Genomic DNA, 26266 nt, shown 5'->3' on the forward strand with positions numbered 1-26266 from the left:
AAAGGTGTTGTTTCTGAACAGGATACCATTAGATTAAAGGTGTTGTTTCTGAACAGGATACCATTAGATTAAAGGTGTTGTTGTTTCTAAACAGGATACCATTAGATTAAAGGTGATGTTGTTTCTGAACAGGATACCATTAGATTAAAGGTGTTGTTGTTTCTGAACAGGATACCATTAGATTAAAGGTGTTGTTGTTTCTGAACAGGATACCATTAGATTAAAGGTGTTGTTGTTTCTGAACAGGATACCATTAGATTAAAGGTGATGTTGTTTCTGAACAGGATACCATTAGATTAAAGGTGATGTTGTTTCTGAACAGGATACCACGCTGGCTGACCTGCTGCAGTTGAACCTGCACCACTTCGAGGACGAGGTGAGAGGCATCGTGGACAAGGCTGTTAAAGAGATGAGCATGGAGAGGGTCCTGTCTGAACTACACTCTACATGGACAGGTAGCTTAACTACACTCTATATAGACAGGTAGCTTAACAACTACACTCTACATGGACAGGTAAAAAATACATCCGTTTACCACCAAAGACGGACATTTTTTTAATTCCACACAGAACCAGAGATATCGCCATCCAATTCTCCATTCCATTCACTCCCTGGTTAACTTATTACTTAAAAATCCTGTATCTCGGCTCCTGTGTACTTTTTTTTTTACCATGTATTTTTTGGTGAAACATGCTTTTTTCAACTGGCTGCAATTATGGAACGGATTACCGCGATCGGATTATATTTTTTCCACGATTCTACGAGACTCCTGTGTGTGTAATGAGGGGATCACCGTGAGGATGGTGATCACAGAAAATATTTTGTGACTACTTAAAAATGGTTAAAAAATCTTAAAAAATGCTGGCACTGGGTGGGAATGTCACAACATTGTAAGGAATGTCACAAAAACACAACAGTCTCCATGGGGTGAGTAATTGATAGAAAATAAGTAATTTTTTGGGTGAACTATCCCTTTAACAACTACACTCTACATGAACATGTAGCTTAACAACTACTACACTCTATAGACCGCCCAAAACAATCATGTTTGAACTGGGGACCCCCCTAAACAATAATATGTGAACTGGGGACCCCCCTAAACAATCATGTTTGAACTGGGGACCCCCCTAAACAATAATATGTGAACTGGGGACCGCCCTAAACAATAATATGTGAACTTGGGACCCCCCTAAACAATAATATTTGAACTAGGGACCCCCCTAAACAATAATATTTGAACTGGGGACCCCCCTAAACAATAATATTTGAACTGGGGACCCCCCTAAACAATAATATTTGAACTAGGGACCCCCCTAAACAATAATATTTGAACTGGGGACCCCCCTAAACAATAATATTTGAACTGGGGACCCCCCTAAACAATAATATTTGAACTGGGGACCCCCCTAAACAATAATATTTGAACTGGGGACCCCCCTAAACAATCATATCTAAACTGTCCTTATTGTTCCCAGGCATGCAGTTCCAGTACGAGCCTCACCACCGCACCCAGGTGGCGCTGCTGCGCTCGGACGAGGAACTGATGGAGACCCTGGAAGACAACCAGGTCCAGCTGCAGAACCTCATGTCCTCCAAGTACATCGCCCACTTCCTGGAGGAAGTGTCGTCGTGGCAACGGAAGCTGTCGGTGGCCGACGGCGTCATCCAGCTGTGGTTCGAGGTGCAGCGAGCCTGGACACATCTGGAGAGCATCTTCATAGGATCTGACGACATCCGCTCACAGCTGCCTGAGGTTACACACACACACACACACACACACACACACACACACACACACACACACACACACTAGTCCCCCCAAGAAAAATCTCGGTCGCGAGCTGCTGCTAAACTCCTCCCCCTCCTCCCCCTCCTCTCACACACACAGGCACGTAGAGAGAGAGAGAAAGAGAGAGAGGGAGAGAGATGGGAGTAGGCTGTGAAACAATTGTGTGTTGCAAGCTTCTTCCATTTGACGGTGTCAGGTTACAGAACTACAGCTAAACTTCAAAGCAAGTTAACGATGGCTCGTTGACCCCAATTTGACCACTAGGCAATCAACACTGAACAGCACTAATTAATGGCAGCTGTGATTTTTGTGTCTGTCCGTGCAGCTTAGATATCAAGTAATTCCCTGTAGAGGGACCCTCTCCCTCATGTTCAACTTCAAGTGTGACTTCTAAGTTCTACTTCTCTTCAAAAGGACAACTTTATTATTCCCCATCCTGAATGACAAGCCTAATATTATTATTGCATTTGGCTATGTGCAATAACTGCAAGCCAACGTTCAGAGGCAGTCAGTATTTGTCTTAATTTCTTTAATTCGTATTTCTTTAGTCGCCAATAATTGTAACCATATAACTGCAAGCCAGTGTTTTGAGACATATTGTCTTGTATTGCTACAAAATAAATGGTAAAAATGCATTCTACATGCATAAATACATTTATTTATTTTTTTTAAGATTGGATCGGTGATTGCTATCGGCCTGATCGGACCACCTCTATTTATAACCAGTAACATTGTCTCAATTACCATGTTCCACGGTATTTTAGTGTTTTAGAATGGTATAACAATTAATTGTATCTATTTCATTATGGAATTTACTTGATTATTAAAACTTAATCTATTTTTGCTTGAAAACTGGTAATTTCAGGTTGTTTTTTAATGCCCGGCGAATATTAACGTTAAGCTGCGGAATCAAGACTTGCTCTCCGTGGAATCTAGACTTTTTCTCTGCGCTTTCCTGGGGGGACTAACACACACACACACACACACACACACACACACACACACACACACACACACACACACACACACACACACACACACACTGAGGACATCCGCTCACAGCTGCCTGAGGACACGCACGCACGCACGCACGCACGCACGCACGCACGCACGCACGCACGCACGCACGCACACACACACACACACACACACACACACACACACACACCTAGTGTCTATTCTTTAACCTCTGACCCCTCATGACCACACCCTCTCAGGACTCCCAGCGTTTCGAGGGGATCGACAGGGACTTCAAGGATCTGGCGGAGGCGGTCCATAGAACGCCCAACGTAGTGGAGGCCACCAATAGACCGGGTCTGTTCAGTGGACTGGAGGACCTCCAGAACAGGTGAAGCTTCATGTCTTTATACATCATTATGTCTGAAAATATGAACATCCAGTCAGGGTGACATGTTGACCATTTAATGAAGAACATTCCAGCAGAGAAACAGCATTTACAGCCCTAGACCTCCTGGGCTGGGGCTGTAGACCCAGACCTCCTCACAACTATTCAAAATGTCGTACATTCCTTTCAAGCCCAAAGTGTTCCTCATTTAGCTGTGGACCCCCTCAAGGACCCCTGGGGGTCCCCAGACCCCACTTTTTGAACCAGTTTTCTATAGGCAGTATAATCGCAACCACTCCATCACTACTGGCATGTGACTGTGTGTGTGTGTGTGTGTGTGTGTGTGTGTGGTGTGTGTGTGTGTGTGTGTGTGTGTGTGTGTGTGTGTGTGTGTGTGTGTGTGTGTGTGTGTGTGTGTGTGTGTGTGTGTGTGTGTGTGTGTGTGTGTGTGTGTGTGTGTGTGTGTGTGTGTGTGTGTTCTTCCCCTACAGACTGTCTCTGTGTGAGAAGGCTCTGGCAGAGTATCTGGACACCAAGCGCCTGGCCTTCCCCAGGTTCTACTTCATCTCATCAGCTGACCTGCTGGACATTCTGTCCAATGGAACCAACCCTCATCAGGTCAGAGGTCGCTGCTTGACCCTTGACCCCTGCGTTGCACACAGCACACAAACAATTCAGTCACTTATCAGACACTCTTATTTATCCACAGTAACACTAACTCTAACCCTATCCACACTTATCAGACACTCTTATTTATCCACAGTAACACTAACTCTAACCCTATCCACACTTATCAGACACTCTTATTTATCCACAGTGACTCTAACTCTAACCCTATCCACACTTATCAGACACTCTTATTTATCCACAGTAACACTAACTCTAACCCTATCCACACTTATCAGACACTCTTATTTATCCAGAGTAACTCTAACTCTAACCCTATACACACTTATCAGACACTCTTATTTATCCACAGTAACTCTAACTCTAACTCTATCCACACTTATCAGACACTCTTATTTATCCACAGTAACACTAACTCTAACTCTAACCCTATACACACTTATCAGACACTCTTATTTATCCACAGTGACTCTAACTCTAACTCTAACCCTATCCACACTTATCAGACACTCTTATTTATCCACAGTGACCCTAACTCTAACTCTAGCCCTATCCACACTTATCAGACACTCTTATTTATCCACAGTGACTCTAACACTAACTCTAACCCTATCCACACTTATCAGACACTCTTATTTATCCACAGTGACTCTAACTCTAACCCTATCCACACTTATCAGACACTCTTATTTATCCACAGTAACTCTAACTCTAACCCTATACACACTTATCAGACACTCTTATTTATCCACAGTAACACTAACTCTAACCCTATCCACACTTATCAGACACTCTTATTTATCCACAGTAACACTAACTCTAACCCTATCCACACTTACCAGACACTCTTATTTATCCACAGTGACTCTAACTCTAACCCTATCCACACTTATCAGACACTCTTATTTATCCAGAGTAACTCTAACTCTAACCCTATACACACTTATCAGACACTCTTATTTATCCACAGTAACTCTAACTCTAACTCTATCCACACTTATCAGACACTCTTATTTATCCACAGTAACACTAACTCTAACTCTAACCCTATACACACTTATCAGACACTCTTATTTATCCACAGTGACTCTAACTCTAACTCTATCCACACTTATCAGACACTCTTATTTATCCACAGTAACACTAACTCTAACTCTAACCCTATACACACTTATCAGACACTCTTATTTATCCAGAGTAACTCTAACTCTAACCCTATACACACTTATCAGACACTCTTATTTATCCACAGTAACTCTAACTCTAACTCTATCCACACTTATCAGACACTCTTATCTTATTTATCCACAGTAACACTAACTCTAACTCTAACCCTATACACACTTATCAGACACTCTTATTTATCCACAGTGACTCTAACTCTAACCCTATCCACACTTATCAGACACTCTTATTTATCCACAGTGACTCTAACTCTAACCCTATCCACACTTATCAGACACTCTTATTTATCCACAGTAACTCTAACTCTAACCCTATACACACTTATCAGACACTCTTATTTATCCACAGTAACACTAACTCTAACCCTATCCACACTTATCAGACACTCTTATTTATCCACAGTAACACTAACTCTAACCCTATCCACACTTATCAGACACTCTTATTTATCCACAGTGACTCTAACTCTAACCCTATCCACACTTATCAGACACTCTTATTTATCCACAGTGACTCTAACTCTAACCCTATACACACTTATCAGACACTCTTATTTATCCACAGTAACACTAACTCTAACCCTATCCACACTTATCAGACACTCTTATTTATCCACAGTAACACTAACTCTAACCCTATCCACACTTATCAGACACTCTTATTTATCCACAGTAACACTAACTCTAACTCTATCCACACTTATCAGACACTCTTATTTATCCACAGTGACTCTAACTCTAACTTTAACCCTATACATACTTATCAGACACTCTTATTTATCCACAGTGACTCTAACTCTAACTTTAACCCTATACATACTTATCAGACACTCTTATTTATCCACAGTGACTTTTCCTAAACTAAATGAAGCATAAAGTATCTCTACCATGTTCTGTGTGTTCAGGTTCAGAATCATCTGTCCAAGCTGTTTGACAACATGGCCAGGATGCAGTTTGAAACGGACTCTGAAGGCAATCCTACTAAGACTAGTCTGGGCATGTTTAGTAAAGAGGACGAGTATGTCACCTTCCACCAGCCCTGTGACTGCACTGGACAGGTAAATATGATCTCTCTCTCTCTCTCTCTCTCTCGATCTCTCTCTCTCTCGATCTCTCGATCTCTCGATCTCTCTCTCTCTCTCTCTCTCTCTCTCTCTCTCTCTCTCTCGATCTCTCTCGATCTCTCGATCTCTCGATCTCTCGATCTCTCTAGATAGATAGATAGATAGATAGATAGATAGATAGATAGATAGATAGATAGATAGATAGATAGATAGATAGATAGATAGATAGATAGATAGATAGATAGATGTGTGCACTGGACAGGTATGGACTGTGGTATTGTGTCTATGTGGAGGTGTTTAGTTTAACGTGTGGGTGCTGTGTTTTAGGTGGAGGTGTTTAAGGTGTGTTTTAGGTGGAGGTGTTTAAGGTGTGTTTTAGGTGGAGGTGTTTAAGGTGTGTTTTAGGTGGAGGTGTTTAAGGTGTGTTTTAGGTGGAGGTGTTTAAGGTGTGGTTCATGTGTTTTAGGTGGAGGTGTTTAAGGTGTGGTTCATGTGTTTTAGGTGGAGGTGTTTAAGGTGTGTTTTAGGTGGAGGTGTTTAAGGTGTGTTTTAGGTGGAGGTGTTTAAGGTGTGTTTTAGGTGGAGGTGTTTAAGGTGTGTTTTAGGTGGAGGTGTTTAAGGTGTGTTTTAGGTGGAGGTGTTTAAGGTGTGTTTTAGGTGGAGGTGTTTAAGGTGTGGTTCACGTGTTTTAGGTGGAGGTGTTTAAGGTGTGGTTCATGTGTTTTAGGTGGAGGTGTTTAAGGTGTGTTTTAGGTGGAGGTGTTTAAGGTGTGTTTTAGGTGGAGGTGTTTAAGGTGTGTTTTAGGTGGAGGTGTTTAAGGTGTGGTTCATGTGTTTTAGGTGGAGGTGTTTAAGGTGTGGTTCATGTGTTTTAGGTGGAGGTGTTTAAGGTGTGGTTCATGTGTTTTAGGTGGAGGTGTTTAAGGTGTGGTTCATGTGTTTTAGGTGGAGGTGTTTAAGGTGTGGTTCATGTGATTTAGGTGGAGGTGTTTAAGGTGTGGTTCATGTGTTTTAGGTGGAGGTGTGGTTGAACAGGGTTCTAGACTCCATGCGGTCCACAGTTCGTCATCAGATGAGTGAGGCAGTGAATACTTATGAAGACAAACCCAGAGAACAATGGCTGTTCGACTATCCAGCTCAGGTAACCATATATTAATTTACATTACATTAGTATTTATATATTAACCCAGTTCAGGTAACCATATACATATATGTATATGTATATTATATATTAATCCAGCTCAGGTAACCATATATATATATGTATATGTATATTATATATTAACCCAGTTCAGGAAACCACTGCCGTTCACATTTATATATCTGCTATTTTCACCAAATGTTTACCCATTTTCGCTGAATGTTCCCCTGTTTATGACAAATATTTGCCTACTTTTGCTGAACTTCAGCTGTACGGACTGAAATCATGTTTGTGCAAAAGCTCCATCGTTTTAGTGGAAGGAAAATAGAGACAGAAAGAGGTTCCTATCCTATTATAGCTTTAAAATGAAATACAAAAATACGTTTTTCACACTTTTAGAGCATATCCGTGGTCATAATACGGTCCTAATATGTAACGATAGATGTCAAAAACATTGTTTTCTTAAATCAAAAGTCCCTAAAAAGCCAATCTTAATTACTTCCTGTCAAACAAAAACATACTGCGTGATGACATAGATAGACTCTATAGTGAATTATTCATTTTAAACTTAAACAATACACTAAAATATGTATCTGAAAACCTTATAGGTGAGAAATAAGCAACGCTTCACACGGGCCATCTATCTCTCCTTGGGCAGCCTGAGCGTAGCTCTGCTGCGTCCCATAGCCTGAAGGGATGGGACCATCTGATTGGTTGAGACCACGTTCCAGACTGAAACTTCAAAATCAAATGATCTGACATAACGGCATTGTGACTGAAACTTCAAAATAAAATGACCTGACATAACAGCATTGTGACTGAAACTTCAAAATAAAATGACCTGACATAACAGCATTGTGACTGAAACTTCAAAATAAAATGACCTGACATAACGGCATTGTGACTGCAGGTGGCGCTGACCTGCACCCAGATCTGGTGGACCTACGATGTGGGCGTGGCCTTCGGCCGCCTGGAGGAGGGGCTAGAGAACGCCATGAAGGACTACCACAGGAAGCAGGTGTCTCAGCTCAACACGCTCATCTCCATGCTGATTGGCCAGCTGTCGCCGGGCGACCGTCAGAAGGTCATGACCCTCTGCACCATCGACGTGCACGCCCGAGACGTGGTGTCAAAGGTCATCAGCCAGAAGGTACACAATAACCACTACACACACACACTAACACACCACTACACACACACTAACACAACCACTACACACACACTAACACAACCACTACACACACACACACTAACACAACCACTACACACACACTAACACAACCACTACACACACACTAACACAACCACTACACACACACTAACACAACCACTACACACACACTAACACAACCACTACACACACACTAACACAACCACTACACACACACTAACACAACCACTACACACACACTAACACAACCACTACACACACACACTAACACAACCACTACACACACACACACACTAACACAACCACTACACACACACTAACACAACCACTACACACACACTAACACAACCACTACACACACAATAACACAACCACTACACATACACACACACTAACACAACCACTACACACACACTAACACAACCACTACACACACAATAACACAACCACTACACACACAATAACACAACCACTGCACACACCAACATGTACACTAACACAACCACACACACAATAACACAATTGACAAGCGGTTACCATGGTCACGGTTAGGGTTGCCATGGTTACCATGGTACCGGTTAGGGTTGTCATGGTTACCATGGTACCGGTTAGGGTTGTCATGGTTACCATGGTACCGGTTAGGGTTGTCATGGTTACCATGGTCACGGTTAGGGTTGCCATGGTTACCATGGTAACGTTAGGGTTGCTATGGTTACCATGGTACCGGTTAGGGTTGTCATGGTTACCATGGTCACGGTTAGGGTTGCCATGGTTACCATGGTAACGTTAGGGTTGCTATGGTTACCATGGTACCGGTTAGGGTTACCATGGTTACCATGGTCACGGTTAGGGTTGCCATGGTTACCATGGTAACGTTAGGGTTGCTATGGTTACCATGGTACCGGTTAGGGTTACCATGGTTACCATGGTCACGGTTAGGGTTGCCATGGTTACCATGGTAACGTTAGGGTTGCTATGGTTACCATGGTACCGGTTAGGGTTGTCATGGTTACCATGGTAACGTTAATAATGTAGGTAATGTAATGGATAACTAAAAGAAAGAATGCCTTTTAATTTGCATGTCATCCCACCTGGCCATTCATCCCCCCGCCACTAGGTGGAGCACTCCCAGGCGTTCGTGTGGCTGTCACAGCTGAGACATCGTTGGGAGGAGAAGGAGAAGCACTGCTACGCTAACATCTGTGACGCTCAATTCATCTATTCCTACGAATACCTGGGCAACACGCCAAGACTGGTCATCACTCCTCTGACTGATAGGTAGGTCTATTATACCTGAACACTCTATTATACCTGAACACTATATTATACCTGAACACTCTATTATACCTGAACACTCTATTATACCTGAACACTCTATTATACCTGAACACTCTATTATACCTGAACACTCTATTATACCTGAACACTGATAGGTAGGTCTATTATACCTGAACACTCTATTATACCTGAACACTCTATTATACCTGAACACTCTATTATACCTGAACACTGATAGGTAGGTCTATTATACCTGAACACTCTATTATACCTGAACACTCTATTATACCTGAACACTCTATTATACCTGAACACTCTATTATACCTGAACACTGATAGGTAGGTCTATTATACCTGAACACTCTATTATACCTGAACACTCTATTATACCTGAACACTCTATTATACCTGAACACTGACGGGTAGGTCTATTATACCTGAACACTCTATTATACCTGAACACTCTATTATACCTGAACACTCTATTATACCTGAACACTCTATTATACCTGAACACTGATAGGTAGGTCTATTATACCTGAACACTCTATTATACCTGAACACTCTATTATACCTGAACACTCTATTATACCTGAACACTGACGGGTAGGTCTATTATACCTGAACACTCTATTATACCTGAACACTCTATTATACCTGAACACTGACGGGTAGGTCTATTATACCTGAACACTCTATTATACCTGAACACTCTATTATACCTGAACACTGACGGGTAGGTCTATTATACCTGAACACTCTATTATACCTGAACACTCTATTATACCTGAACACTGACGGGTAGGTCTATTATACCTGAACACAATAATATTATAATAATAATTATAATAATAATATTAACTAGAAAATGTGCTCCTCGGAGCACAAGTCTCCGCCAGCAGACTATAGCAATTATATTATCATAGCAATAACTAATGAGATACAGTAGAGTAAAATATATATACTGTACTTAAATAAAAAGGTGTATGTTAAAGAAATATTTATTAAAAAAAAAAAGATTTAAAAATCATATTTTGTCTTCTAATGTTTAAAAATTCAACTCTAGTCCTCTTCTGTGTTACTGTTGTAGATGAGTATGCTTTCTTAGCTTTGGCCTTCTGCGCCTTTGCTTGACCAATGTCAGGTGTTCTCAAAGGGACACACACACGCACGGACGGGTGATTTGGACTAGAAGATACTGTTCCAATCAAGACTGATTGATCCTGTCTTACCTCGCTTCAAAAATGTAAACGGCTTTTTGAAGTGACACACCTTTTTATTATAGGCTTTTTGAAGTGACACACCTTTTTATTATAGGATTGTATTTCGTCATGCGTCCCTCTAGCCAATCAGAGACATTGATGTCAACATATTGACACGTATTAAGAGTTCGGCTTTGTTGTGGGATCAATTCAACTCTAGTCCTCTTCTACGTTACAATTGTAGATGAGTATGCTTTCTTAGCTTTGGCCTTCTGCGCCTTTGCTTGACCAATGTTAGGTGTTCTCAGAGGGAAACACACACGCACAGACGGGTGACTTGGACTTACTGAAGGTACTGTTCCAATCAAGTCTGATTGATCCTGTTTTACCTCACTTCAAAAAGTAGTAGCTTTTTGAAGTGACACACCTATTTATAGAATTTTATTTCGTCACGCGTCCCTCTAGCCAATCAGAGGCATTGGTGTCAACAAATTGACACGTGTCACGTGGAGCTTGCCCAATGTTAGCTTGGCTAACAATGTTTGCTCACACAAAGCGAAAACATATTCTCCACCTTCGGCGGAGACAATAATATGTCTGTGGTGGCTGTTCAGGTACAATATAATAGTAATAATAATATTATTAATAATAATAATACTATGTCTTGTAGATGTTACATCACCCTGACCCAGTCTCTCCACCTCACCATGTCCGGCGCTCCGGCCGGTCCTGCCGGCACCGGAAAGACAGAAACCACCAAGGACCTGGGAAGAGCCTTAGGCATCATGGTCTATGTGTTCAACTGCTCTGAGCAGATGGACTACAAGGTGTGTGTGTGTGTGTGTGTGTGTGTGTGTGTGTGTGTGTGTGTGTGTGTGTGTGTGTGTGTGTGTGTGTGTGTGTGTGACATCTATAAGGTCTCTCTATCTCTCTCTCTTTCAGTCCTGTGGTAACATCTATAAGGTCTCTCTATCTCTCTCTCTCTCTTTCAGTCCTGTGGTAACATCTATAAGGTCTCTCTATCTCTCTCTCTCTCTTTCAGTCCTGTGGTAACATCTATAAGGGTCTTGCCCAGACGGGGGCCTGGGGATGCTTTGATGAGTTCAACAGGATCTCTGTGGAGGTTCTGTCTGTGGTGGCTGTTCAGGTACAATATAATAATAATTATAATAATATTAATAATATGTCTGTGGTGGCTGTTCAGGTACAATATAATAATAATTATAATAATATTAATAATATGTCTGTGGTGGCTGTTACAATGCTGTGTCTGTTCAGGTACAATATTATATAATGATGTGATGACATTGTGTAGTATTTGGGTCAGAGGGAGTCAACAGAAAGGTGTGGTAACGTTGTGTTGGGTCAGAGGGAGACAATAGAAAGGTGTGGTAACGTTGTGTTGGGTCAGAGGGAGTCAACAGAAAGGTGTGGTAACGTTGTGTTGGGTCAGAAGGAGACAATAGAAAGGTGTGGTAACGTTGTGTTGGGTCAGAAGGAGTCAACAGAAAGGTGTGGTAACGTTGTGTTGGGTCAGAAGGAGACAATAGAAAGGTGTGGTAACGTTGTGTTGGGTCAGAAGGAGACAATAGAAAGGTGTGGTAACGTTGTGTTGGGTCAGAGGGAGTCAACAGAAAGGTGTGGTAACGTTGTGTTGGGTCAGAAGGAGACAATAGAAAGGTGTGGTAACGTTGTGTTGGGTCAGAAGGAGACAATAGAAAGGTGTGGTAACGTTGTGTTGGGTCAGAAGGAGACAATAGAAAGGTGTGGTAACGTTGTGTTGGGTCAGAGGGAGTCAACAGAAAGGTGTGGTAACGTTGTGTTGGGTCAGAAGGAGACAATAGAAAGGTGTGGTAACGTTGTGTTGGGTCAGAAGGAGACAATAGAAAGGTGTGGTAACGTTGTGTTGGGTCAGAAGGAGACAATAGAAAGGTGTGGTAACGTTGTGTTGGGTCAGAAGGAGTCAACAGAAAGGTGTGGTAACGTTGTGTTGGGTCAGAAGGAGTCAACAGAAAGGTGTGGTAACGTTGTGTTGGGTCAGAAGGAGACAATAGAAAGGTGTGGTAACGTTGTGTTGGGTCAGAAGGAGTCAACAGAAAGGTGTGGTAACGTTGTGTTGGGTCAGAAGGAGTCAACAGAAAGGTGTGGTAACGTTGTGTTGGGTCAGAAGGAGACAATAGAAAGGTGTGGTAACGTTGTGTTGGGTCAGAAGGAGACAATAGAAAGGTGTGGTAACGTTGTGTTGGGTCAGAAGGAGACAATAGAAAGGTGTGGTAACCTTTGTGTAACGTTGTTCCAGGTGAAGAGCATCCAGGACGCGGTGCGGGACAGGAAGCAGAGGTTCAACTTCCTGGGGGAGGAGGTCAGCCTGGTGCCCTCGGTGGGGATCTTCATCACCATGAACCCTGGATACGCAGGACGCACCGAGCTGCCGGAGAACCTCAAGGCTCTGTTCAGGTCAGGACCGTTTACCATTTACAATGTAAATCCAGAGTGACTTACAGTAAACACAAGGTAATACCCCACATGCATAGAGACAGTAATATAGGATCATAGGTAATATAAGGACCTATCATCAGTCTGTAATATAAGGACCTATCATCAGTCTAAACTGTGTAATATAAGGACCTATCATCAGTCTAAAGTGTGTAATATAAGGACCTATGTAAACTGTGTAATATAAGGACCTCTCATCAGTCTGTAATATAAGGACCTATCATCAGTCTAAAGTGTGTAATATAAGGACCTATGTAAACTGTATAATATAAGGACCTATCATCAGTCTAAAGTGTGTAATATAAGGACCTATCATCAGTCTGTAATATAAGGACCTATCATCTGTCTAAACTGTGTAATATAAGGACCTATCATCAGTCTAAACTGTATAATATAAGGACCTATCATCAGTCTGTAATATAAGGACCTATCATCTGTCTAAACTGTGTAATATAAGGACCTATCATCAGTCTAAACTGTATAATATAAGGACCTATCATCAGTCTAAACTGTATAATATAAGGACCTATCATCAGTCTGTAATATAAGGACCTATCATCTGTCTAAACTGTGTAATATAAGGACCTATCATCGGTGTAAACTGTGTAATATAAGGACCTATCATCAGTCTAAACTGTATAATATAAGGACCTATCATCAGTCTAAACTGTGTAATATAAGGACCTATCATCAGTCTAAACTGTGTAATATAAGGACCTATCATCAGTCTAAAGTGTGTAATATAAGGACCTATCATCAGTCTAAACTGTGTAATATAAGGACCTATCATCAGTCTAAACTGTATAATATAAGGACCTATCATCAGTCTAAACTGTATAATATAAGGACCTATCATCAGTCTGTAATATAAGGACCTATCATCTGTCTAAACTGTGTAATATAAGGACCTATCATCGGTGTAAACTGTGTAATATAAGGACCTATCATCAGTCTAAAGTGTGTAATATAAGGACCTATCATCAGTCTAAACTGTGTAATATAAGGACCTATCATCAGTCTAAACTGTGTAATATAAGGACCTATCATCAGTCTAAACTGTATAATATCAAAACATTTATAATCCGGACCATCATCTTCTCAAAACAAAAGAAAACAAAATCAAGAAAGTTTCTGCATTTTTCAGAAATAATTTTTTATATTTTCTTTCAAAAGAATTCAAGAAATCCATAAACAAATAAAAAACGTTAAACAAAATAGTGAAACTAGCCCGTCTACAAGTTGTGCTTTCTCACTGATTGGCTCTTACATACCATGTGCTATGGTAACTCTCTCTTCTGATTGGCTCTTACAGACCATGTGCCATGGTAACTCTCTCTTCTGATTGGCTCTTACAGACCATGTGCCATGGTAACTCTCTCTTCTGATTGGCTCTTACAGACCATGTGCCATGGTGGTGCCAGACTTTGAGCTGATCTGTGAGATCATGCTGGTGGCCGAAGGCTTCCTGGACGCTCGTCTCCTGGCCAGGAAGTTCATCACCCTGTACACCCTGTGTAAAGAGCTGCTGTCTAAACAGGTAATAATAATAATATCACTGTGTAAAGAGCTGCTGTCTAAACAGGTAATATTCTATTAATAATAATAATATAACTGTGTAAAGAGCTGCTGTCTAAACAGGTAATATTCTATTAATAATAATAATATCACTGTGTAAAGAGCTGCTGTCTAAACAGGTAATATTCTATTAATAATAATAATATCACTGTGTAAAGAGCTGCTGTCTAAACAGGTAATATTCTAATAATAATAATATCACTGTGTAAAGAGCTGCTGTCTAAACAGGTAATATTCTAATAATAATAATATCACTGTGTAAAGAGCTGCTGTCTAAACAGGTAATATTCTATTAATAATAATAATAATAATATAACTGTGTAAAGAGCTGCTGTCTAAACAGGTAATATTCTATTAATAATAATAATATAACTGTGTAAAGAGCTGCTGTCTAAACAGGTAATATTCTAATAATAATAATAATAATATAACTGTGTAAAGAGCTGCTGTCTAAACAGGTAATATTCTAATAATAATAATAATAATATCACTGTGTAAAGAGCTGCTGTCTAAACAGGTAATATTCTATTAATAATAATAATAATAATATAACTGTGTAAAGAGCTGCTGTCTAAACAGGTAATAATAATAATATAACTGTGTAAAGAGCTGCTGTCTAAACAGGTAATAATAATAATATAACTGTGTAAAGAGCTGCTGTCTAAACAGGTAATATTCTAATAATAATAATAATAATATAACTGTGTAAAGAGCTGCTGTCTAAACAGGTAATAATACTAAAACAAATTAACATTATTATTATTATTTCTAACTCATTCACTGACAGAGTAAATAAATAAATAAAGCCCGGTTTTTGGTTTTCCTTTTCAACTAGTCACAGAATATTTATCTCCAGTATGATCGATCCCCTGATGGTTGTTAATCACTGAGGGTTTCACTGTGCTTCCCCTGATGGTTGTTAATCACTGAGGGTTTCACTGTGCTTCCCCTGATGGTTGTTAATCACTGAGGGTTTCACTGTGCTTCCCCTGATGGTTGTTAATCACAGAGGGTTTCACTGTGCTTTATACAATGACCTCCTCCCCGCCCGGCTCCCCTCCCCCGAACACGGGCCAATTGTGTTCGCATAGACACCTGACACAGCCGGATGCACCACGGTGGATTCTAACCCACAACCTCCAGTGGGCAGAGACTTGACCACTGCACCACCCGAGCACATAATAATAATAATAATAATACTAATACTAATACTAATACTAATACTAATACGAATACTACTAATAATACTAATAATAATAATAATAATAATAATAATAATAATACTAATACTAATACTAATACGAATACTACTAATAATACTAATACTAATACTAATAATAATAATAATAATAACTAGAAAATGTGCTCCTCGGAGCACAAGTCTCCGCCAGCGGACCCGTGCTATTTTAATCAAATTAAATCACCTACCTTATCTCTAACCATAGTTCTTTAGGAATGTTCTAATTTACGTAAAATAGAACATGTTACTATATTATAGCAATTATATTATCATAACAATAAGTAATGAGATACAATAAGTAATGAGATACAACCTCCGGCAGGTGAACAGACAATAATACTAATTTTCATAAATGTATTACTGTATTACAAAAATGTATATATACTATGACGCAGATCCTCCATCTGTTCATCCTGTAGAGATGCAGGGTGGGGTTCCAGCATGTCCTCCGTCAGCCCAAAGTAATCATCCTCCACAAACAGAGCACAGGTGGAAGGGAAAAGCCAGTATTGTTTGTAGATTCTGTCTGCCCAGAGGAACGAGCGACGTACGACGGGAAGCCTTCTGGATACGATTCTGCAGCTCTTGAACCTTCTGCTGTTCCTCCTCCAGCTCTTCAGCTGTGAGGCTGACAGGGGCAACTGTGGAGGAGACTGCCTGATGTCCCTGTTGTAGATGAGTATGCTTTCTTAGCTTTGGCCTTCTGCGCCTTTGCTTGACCAATGTTAGGTGTTCTCAGAGGGACACACACACGCACGGACGGGTGATTTGGACTGGAAGGTACCGTTCCAATCAAGACTGATTGATCCTGTCTTACCTCACTTCAAGAAACGTAAACGGCTTTTTGAAGTGACACACCTATTTATAGAATTGTATTTCGTCATGCGTCCCTCTAGCCAATCAAAGGCATTGGTGTCAACATATTGACACGTGTCACGTGGAGCTTGACCAGTGTTAGCTTGGCTAGGGGCCATGCTCACACACGGCGGGACGAAGCGAAAACAGACACGGGACGGACAGAGCGCTGCTTGGGACGACAGCTTGGACAGAACCAGTCTCCTTCCGGGACAGACTTCAGTCTGGGTCTCAAACACTGCAAATGATGTCCTCGGTCACATCCGTCACACAGTAACATAGTCTCTGCGTCTCCTTTCTGTCTGCACAGTTTACAGCGAGCGTTGAGGAGAGACTTTGCCCAAATGAGGCTCTTTTCCAAAGTGGACAGATGGACAAACACTTGGGAAAGACTGGAGCAGGACTGCAGAGATTCTCTCCAACGTTCCAAAACCATCTTACCACTGGCACTGCCATTGTCACTGTCACTGGACGGGTCGTCATTTTTTCTTCCTGTTTTTACCGTTCTTGTCTTTCTTGGACTCCTCGCCGCCCAGAGGAACTTGGAGGAACCTGCGTTCGATTTCCTGTTCTATCTGAAACAGGGCATGAGCAAGGCAGTGGACGGTACTGTTCACTGGCTGAGAGTCATCCACCTCCATCTCCTCTCCACCATTCATCTCTCCGTTCTTTCTGCCATCAGCAGCCAGCAGTTCATATTGTCCTCTCTCCAATGCTGATCTCCATGTCTCTCTCTCCGTTATCTTCAGCGTTTCCAGATTTCCTTCGTAGATTCTTTCCTCAATGTCCAACAGCATATCTCTGAGTCGGCTCTCCACGAAACTCTCAGCTGTAGCAAGGGATTCTGGGGCCTTGGTTTTATAATTATATTTAACAGCAGCAGTGTTGTTCAGTATCTGTGTGATTCTGTCTTTCTCCTGGTGTAGCGTCTCCTTGAGGCTGCTCTCTCTGTGACCTCGCGGGTTCAATGCCTCCATCAGCTGCTCCACCTCCTCCACCGAGCTGTAGAAGGCCCATTGGTTGGGGCGTATGACTGGCAGGCAACTGGCAGGGATACAGGTGGGGCTATGTATGGTGTCCATCTGTGTGTCCTGCTGTCCTTCATCCTCCATCTGTTCATCCTGTAGAGATGCAGGGTGGGGTTCCAGCATGTCCTCCGTCAGCCCAAAGTAATCATCCTCCACAAACAGAGCACAGGTGGAAGGGAAAAAACAGTATTGTTTGTAGATTCTGTCTCTGCCCAGAGGAACGAGCGACGTACGACGGAAAGCCTTCTGGATACGATTCTTCTTCTTCTTGAACCTTCTGCTGTTCCTCCTCCAGCTCTTCAGCTGTGAGGCTGACAGGGGCAACTGTGGAGGAGACTGCCTGATGTCCCTGTTGTAGATGAGTATGCTTTCTTAGCTTTGGCCGTCTGCGCCTTTGCTTGACCAATGTTAGGTGTTCTCAGAGGGACACACACACGCACGGACGGGTGATTTGGACTGAAAGGTACTGTTCCAATCAAGACTGATTGATCCTGTCTTACCTCACTTCAAAAAGTAAGTTCTTTTTGAAGTGACGCACCTATTTATAGAATTTTATTTCGTCATGCCTGCCTCTAGCCAATCAAAGGCATTGGTGTCAATATATTGACACGTGTCACGTGGAGCTTGACCAATGTTAGCTTGGCTAACAATGTTTGCTCACACACGGCGGGACGAAGCGAAAACATATTCTCCACCTACGGCGGAGACAATAATAATAATACTACTGCTGACTGTTATATGACTGTTTGTCTGTTGTTTTAGGACCACAGTGACTGTTATAGGACTGTTTGTCTGTTGTTTTAGGACCACAGTGACTGTTATAGGACTGTTTGTCTGTTGTTTTAGGACCACAGTGACTGTTATAGGACTGTTTGTCTGTTGTTTTAGGACCACAGTGACTGACTGTTTGTCTGTTGTTTTAGGACCACTATGACTGGGGTCTGCGGGCCATCAAGTCGGTCCTGGTGGTGGCGGGCTCGTTGAAGAGAGGAGACCCGGGCCGGGCGGAGGACCAGGTTCTGATGCGCGCTCTGAGAGACTTCAACGTCCCCAAGATCGCCACCGACGACATGCCCGTCTTCATGGGGCTGATCGGAGACCTGTTCCCCGCCCTGGACGTCCCCAGGAAGAGAGACATGGACTTTGAGGCGTACGTCAAGGAGTCTGTGCTGGACCTGAAGCTACAAGCAGAGGACAACTTTATACTGAAGGTCTGAAACCTGATCCACGTTCAGTGGTTCTTCCCCCTTTATTATTTTAAACCTTGGCTATTCAAAATTAGCAGATCTACAAGCTCACAGCGAGTACATTTCTAAAATGGCCAATAGATGCTACGGTATTCAGGTGAAAGGTTCTATGACATTCATTTTCACTTTTTTTATTTTTTATGTTTTTTGGGGGGTTTCATGACCTCAATTAGACCCCAAAAACCTGAACATTCAGTAGATTTTCTGTGGTCTGGGGCTTTCTGAATAATTAGGCTGAAAAGTAATCTGTGATTGGCCCCTGGACTTTGATGTCACAGTCTATTAATCCTGCCCCCTCTCCTCTCCGCTCCTCCCCTCCCTTATCCATTCCTTGGGGGGGGAGCAGAGGCAATGATTGACAGTCAAAATCTTTCAACAGCGACACCCGCAGGCAAAGATTAATTTTTTTGCAGTTGAAAAGGCTTTAGAAATCAGAAAGAAAACATCCTGCTATGGATCACTGGAGTGGATTTATCAGTTAAAACTTTTAATACATGTTTGAAGGACCATGATAAATACTTTTAATGTGTTGTAAAACTGAATGTCATGAAACCTTTAAGATCTTGTTGGGAGAGGTTCCAAGAACCAGGTGCACCCAGGTCAGATTTGGCACGAGGAACCAGAAGGACTAGCCATTCGTTAGGTAGGGGATAATTGAGGTGATTAATCAGGTGATTAATCAGGGTGATTAATCAGGTGATTAATCAGGGTGATTAGACCCCTCAACTTCGCGTCGGGATCTTATTTCTCTGTTTTTGTAATTGTAATAGTAATAAACACGGCTACTTAATAAAGCAATGAATTTGACCCAAAAGTAACAAAACGGAAAACAACTTCCTGTCGGAAAACAACAGGAAGTGTTGATCAAATAGAATACCTTTTCGGTCACTGCATTGTCTATTTCTAGATTCAAATGTTTTCAAAAACATTCTTGAGAGCAACGTTTAGTTGTAAATGATATGGTGTGTTTGTTTACATGGCTGTCATGTTGGATACAGCACAACATCAAGCAGTGCAGGTTGATATGAGCAGGTGCTCTGAGTCTTTAATTAGACAGATTGATATGAGCAGGTGTTCTGAGTCTTTGATTAGACAGGTTGATATGAGCAGGTGCTCTGAGTCTTTAATTAGACAGGTTGATATGAGCAGGTGTTCTGAGTCTATGATTAGACAGGTTGATATGAGCAGGTGTTATGAGTCTTTGATTAGACAGGTTGATATGAGCAGGTATTCTAGTCTCTGATTAGACAGGTTGATATGAGCAGGTGTTCTGAGTCTTTGATTAGACAGATTGATATGAGCAGGTGTTCTGAGTCTATGATTAGACAGATTGATATGAGCAGGTGTTCTGAGTCTATGATTAGACAGATTGATATGAGCAGGTGTTCTGAGTCTATGATTAGACAGATTGATATGAGCAGGTGTTCTGAGTCTATGATTAGACAGGTTGATATGAGCAGGTGTTCTGAGTCTTTGATTAGACAGGTTGATGTGAGCAGGTGTTCTGAATCTTTGATTAGACAGAGGTCTATTATGGATCTCATCGGTCATTATTCAGAAATAACACACTGCTGAATTCAATGATTGACCAATCAGAATCAAGCATCCAACCAAGCTGTGTAATAAAGCAAGTTAAAATACGCCTTGGGTTCTGACGTAACATGAATGTAATATATCATGGTAATTTGTAAATGAAAATACTCTTCCACTACTACCAGGTGGTGCAGCTAGAGGAGCTGCTGGCGGTGCGCCACTCGGTGTTCGTGGTGGGTAATGCAGGCACCGGTAAGAGCCAGGTTATGCGGGCGCTGCACAGAACCTACCAGAACATGAAGCGCCGGCCCGTCTGGACCGACCTCAACCCCAAGGCCGTCACCAACGACCAGCTGTTCGGGATCATCAACCCGGCCACCAGGGAATGGAAAGACGGTGATTGGTTGCTTTCCTTCCAGTGTCATCAACCAGGATCCAGAGCGATATATTCTCATTAAACGTAAAACTGTGTTTTTTTCCTCCCAAAGGGCTGTTCTCCAAGATAATGCGTGAGCTGGCCAACGTGGCTCACAGTGGACCCAAGTGGATCGTTCTGGACGGAGACATCGACCCCATGTGGATCGAGTCCCTCAACACCGTGATGGACGACAACAAGGTGAGGAAGACTTAAAGATGGGGTCATCGCCATGCTGGCTTGTGGTGGACATTTTTGTCAAAAATCTATTTTTGCCACGGACATACAAAATGAGTGGACAATAATATTACCAGAAACACATAGAGAACTAGCCCTGAATGACCATAACAGGTCTGTAACTCTGAGAGTGTTCAAATTTTGAACACTACCAGACCCAGAGTTAAGGAGGTCCTTGCAAATAAAACATTTGAGAACCACTAGTACTAGTGGACTCCTATGTTCCATAGTCGTAGTAAATCATATTTTGAAGAAACCCTGAGGACTAATATTCAGTAATTAGGTCTTGTGATCAAAATAAGAACATTATAATGTTATGTAAAAGAACAGAAAATCTAAAATGTGCCACGGACAAGGACACATTTATCCATGTACGGACAAATTGATGACCCCTGACTTAAAGAAATTAAAAATAGGGTTTCACACTTTTACAGCATAATTACCCACGGTCATAATGAGGTCATAATGAGGTCATAATGAGGTCATAATGAGGACATATCCATCATTAGATGCAAAAAAGAAAAATAAATGAAAACGAACTACGTGATGGACATAGATAGACCTTTATGAATATAAATGAGTCTTGATTTCGTACACCTGTGTGATTCCCATTGCTCGCGTTCCTCCACTAGCACCTGATTTTAATCAGGGAGACACTCTTGAGCTGCTACGTTCTTTATCTACGGTAACGATCAGAGCAGAAAACCACAAAGTGTTCTTTATCTACGGTAACGATCAGAGCAGAAAACCACAAAGTGTTCTTTATCTACGGTAACGATCAGAGCAGAAAACCACAAAGTGTTCTTTATCTACGGTAACGATCAGAACAGAAAACCACAAAGTGTTCTTTATCTACGGTAACGATCAGAACAGAAAACCACAAAGTGTTCTTTATCTACGGTAACGATCAGAGCAGAAAACCACAAAGTGTTCTTTATCTACGGTAACGATCAGAACAGAAAACCACAAAGTGTTCTTTATCTACGGTAACGATCAGAGCAGAAAACCACAAAGTGTTCTTTATCTACGGTAACGATCAGAGCAGAAAACCACAAAGTGTTCTTTATCTACGGTAACGATCAGAACAGAAAACCACAAAGTGTTCTTTATCTACGGTAACGATCAGAGCAGAAAACCACAAAGTGTTCTTTATCTACGGTAACGATCAGAGCAGAAAACCACAAAGTGTTCTTTATCTACGGTAACGATCAGAGCAGAAAACCACAAAGTGTTCTTTATCTACGGTAACGATCAGAGCAGAAAACCACAAAGTGTTCTTTGTCTACGGTAACGATCAGAGCAGAAAACCACAAAGTGTTCTTTATCTACGGTAACGATCAGAACAGAAAACCACAAAGTGTTCTTTATCTACGGTAACGATCAGAACAGAAAACCAAGCCGTTTGCGTTCTCACTTTTTATTCTGCGTTTACACAGAGACGCAACAGTGATTGAAAACGCTGTAGTGTGCATGCCAGGTGGCTAGGTGGCGCTGTGACACGCTGCCATATAGACCAGTCATGTATGCGTAGAACCACTTCCTAATAATAATAGCATACGCAGCGTGAGCCGACGTGAGCCATGATGACGTCATATGTGTAGCGCTTTCCCCCCGTATTGCCCGTTTCCATGGAGACGCGAGGCGGAGCGTTTTCAAAGGTTTCCACTCTCTAAAGGGGTTTCACTTTTTTTGCGTTGTCAACCCCCGATAACGCCGTTGCCGTCTGAACGGAAGGCCATTTTCTCTAGAGACCATTGTGGTCTCAACGGGGCCTAACTGGTGCGTTACGTGTTTTAAACTTAAACAGTTCATTCAAATGGGTATCTGAAAACATTGGAGGTGAGAAATAAGCAATGCAACGCATAAAAGATAGACCTGCTCCTCTCTCTCTCTGTGCGCTGTGATCATTAACATAAAAGATAGACCTGCTCCTCTCTCTCCCTGTGCACTGTGATCATTAACATAAAAGATAGACCTGCTCCTCTCTCTCTCTGTGCACTGTGATCATTAACATAAAAGATAGACCTGCTCCTCTCTCTCCCTGTGCACTGTGATCATTAACATAAAAGATAGACCTGCTCCTCTCTCTCTCTGTGCGCTGTGATCATTAACATAAAAGATAGACCTGCTCCTCTCTCTCTCCCTGTGCACTGTGATCATTAACATAAAAGATAGACCTGCTCCTCTCTCTCTCCCTGTGCACTGTGATCATTAACATAAAAGATAGACCTGCTCCTCTCTCTCCCTGTGCACTGTGATCATTAACATAAAAGATAGACCTGCTCCTCTCTCTCTCCCTGTGCACTGTGATCATTAACATAAAAGATAGACCTGCTCCTCTCTCTCTCTGTGCACTGTGATCATTAACATAAAAGATAGACCTGCTCCTCTCTCTCTCCCTGTGCACTGTGATCATTAACATAAAAGATAGACCTGCTCCTCTCTCTCTCTGTGCACTGTGATCATTAACATAAAAGATAGACCTGCTCCTCTCTCTCTCCCTGTGCGCTGTGATCATTAACATAAAAGATAGACCTGCTCCTCTCTCTCTCCCTGTGCACTGTGATCATTAACATAAAAGATAGACCTGCTCCTCTCTCTCTCCCTGTGCACTGTGATCATTAACATAAAAGATAGACCTGCTCCTCTCTCTCTCTGTGCACTGTGATCATTAACATAAAAGATAGACCTGCTCCTCTCTCTCTCCCTGTGCACTGTGATCATTAACATAAAAGATAGACCTGCTCCTCTCTCTCTCTGTGCACTGTGATCATTAACATAAAAGATAGACCTGCTCCTCTCTCTCTCCCTGTGCACTGTGATCATTAACATAAAAGATAGACCTGCTCCTCTCTCTCCCTGTGCGCTGTGATCATTAACATAAAAGATAGACCTGCTCCTCTCTCTCTCTGTGCGCTGTGATCATTTTCAGGTACATGGAAACAAGCTCTCAGGGCTTTTTGTGTTATCCTTTTAGCACCATTAAACTGTGTTATCCTTTTAGCACCATTAAACTGTGTTATCCTTTTAGCACCATTAAACTGTGTTATCCTTTTAGCACCATTAAACTGTGTTATCCTTTTAGCACCATTAAACTGTGTTATCCTTTTAGCACCATTAAACTGTGTTATCCTTTTAGCACCATTAAACTGTGTTATCCTTTTAGCACCATTAAACTGTGTTATCCTTTTAGCACCATTAAACTGTGTTATCCTTTTAGCACCATTAAACTGTGTTATCCTTTTAGCACCATTAAACTGTGTTATCCTTTTAGCACCATTAAACTGTGTTATCCTTTTAGCACCATTGTATAACTGTACCTGTTAACCTGTTAGGTGCTGACCCTGGCCAGCAACGAGCGCATCCCTCTGAACCCCACCATGAGGCTTCTGTTTGAGATCAGCCACCTCCGTACCGCTACGCCTGCTACCGTGTCCAGAGCAGGTACAACCATTTTGTTGCTGTGTGGTGACTGTACAGTTTGTCCCTCCAGGGGTCCTGTACATAAACTGTGGTGTTTGTCCCTCCAGGGATCCTGTACATAAACTGTGTTGTTTGTCCCTCCAGGGATCCTGTACATAAACTGTGTTGTTTGTCCCTCCAGGGATCCTGTACATAAACCCGGCTGACCTCGGCTGGAACCCGCCCGTGTCCAGCTGGATTGACAGCAGGGAGGTCCAATCGGAGAAGGCCAACCTGATCATTCTGTTCGACAAGTACCTCCCCCCGTGTTTGGACATCCTCAGATCAAGGTCTCCTTAACAACTAACTAGAGCCCTACCAGTTACCAATGTTTTCACTGTTATTCTGTTAAAACGTTACTTTTATTTGATGAAGTTTCAGTTTGAGAAGATTTAAAGCAGCACCATGTAACTTTTTTGAGCGGTGTAACCGCTCCTATAAGTGGGGTTGGAAAGTTGTTCTTTCGCTGTACTGTGATTGGCTGATAAGTATTCAGACCCTTTGGCGGGGTACTGTGATTGGCTAGCGAGACGCATGATGAAATTCATAACCTATAAATAGCACCACACACTTAAAAAAATAACTGTTATTTTTTTGAAGTGAGCTTCCATCACTGTGATATACACCGCTCATTTCACACTGGGTGTGATTTTTTTAAAGAATAAAAGGACATTTCGTCCAATTTGTATGGTAGGTTTGGTAAAACACACCACACTTAACACCATCAATAATCAATGAATATATCATAAGTATATCATGCACAGCACAGTATACATTGCTGCTATGCTCAGGCACCTGAGTCATATTTTTTTATCTCAGGTACTAGTGTAAATATGCTTTTTTGTTGGTTCTCTTGTTTGATCTCCTTCCCACTTGCCCCTCCCCCCCCCTCTTCTTCCTCCCTCTCTTCTTTCTATGGAAATAACGTTGCGATGGGAACGATGTACGAAAGTGAATTTCACCCACTGTTCTACTGTTCTACCTCTACCTGTTCTACCTTCCTGACGTGACAATAAACCTGATTCTGATGAATAAAACACAAATAAAGTGCTGGTCCTGCAGGTTTAAGAGCATCATCCCGGTGACGGAGCAGAGCATGGTCCAGACGTTGTGTCACCTGTTGGAGTGTCTCCTGACCCCGGACCACGCCCCTCCAGACAGCTCCAAGGAGCTCTACGAACTCTACTTTGTGTTCGCCGCCGTCTGGGCGTTTGGCGGAGCGCTGTTCCAAGACCAGGTATGGAGGTCATTCTGTGTCGGACGTAAAAGTAACGATACAACATCCTATGTTTAAAGCTCAGTCTGGTGTCCTTACAAAATCAGATATTTAGAGAAAATTGAGAAGCTTCAGAGAAGGGCTACTAAATGAATTCCAGG

General features: G+C 41.9%; 1 protein-coding gene across 1 annotated transcript in view; it reads left to right on the top strand.

Moving 5' to 3' along the window:
• dnah9 (dynein, axonemal, heavy chain 9) overlaps positions 1 to 26266 on the top strand; it is a gene marked incomplete at both ends in the record, with an annotated part of 132770 nt that overhangs the window by 48939 nt on the left and 57565 nt on the right. Inside the window, 18 exons of the mRNA XM_080425023.1 lie at positions 323 to 455; positions 1476 to 1753; positions 3007 to 3137; positions 3626 to 3752; positions 5851 to 6003; positions 7025 to 7150; positions 8061 to 8300; positions 9439 to 9599; positions 11472 to 11628; positions 11844 to 11948; positions 13101 to 13258; positions 14696 to 14834; positions 18919 to 19206; positions 20961 to 21171; positions 21264 to 21391; positions 24763 to 24871; positions 25032 to 25179; positions 25952 to 26126. Of these exons, the coding sequence (XP_080281149.1) occupies positions 323 to 455; positions 1476 to 1753; positions 3007 to 3137; positions 3626 to 3752; positions 5851 to 6003; positions 7025 to 7150; positions 8061 to 8300; positions 9439 to 9599; positions 11472 to 11628; positions 11844 to 11948; positions 13101 to 13258; positions 14696 to 14834; positions 18919 to 19206; positions 20961 to 21171; positions 21264 to 21391; positions 24763 to 24871; positions 25032 to 25179; positions 25952 to 26126 (2967 nt within the window). The remainder of the gene's footprint in view (positions 1 to 322; positions 456 to 1475; positions 1754 to 3006; positions 3138 to 3625; positions 3753 to 5850; positions 6004 to 7024; positions 7151 to 8060; positions 8301 to 9438; positions 9600 to 11471; positions 11629 to 11843; positions 11949 to 13100; positions 13259 to 14695; positions 14835 to 18918; positions 19207 to 20960; positions 21172 to 21263; positions 21392 to 24762; positions 24872 to 25031; positions 25180 to 25951; positions 26127 to 26266) is intronic.

The sequence above is a fragment of the Gymnoscopelus braueri genome (assembly GCF_963280865.1).
Source record: "Gymnoscopelus braueri genome assembly, chromosome: 3".
Classification (NCBI taxonomy): Eukaryota; Metazoa; Chordata; class Actinopteri; order Myctophiformes; family Myctophidae; genus Gymnoscopelus; species Gymnoscopelus braueri.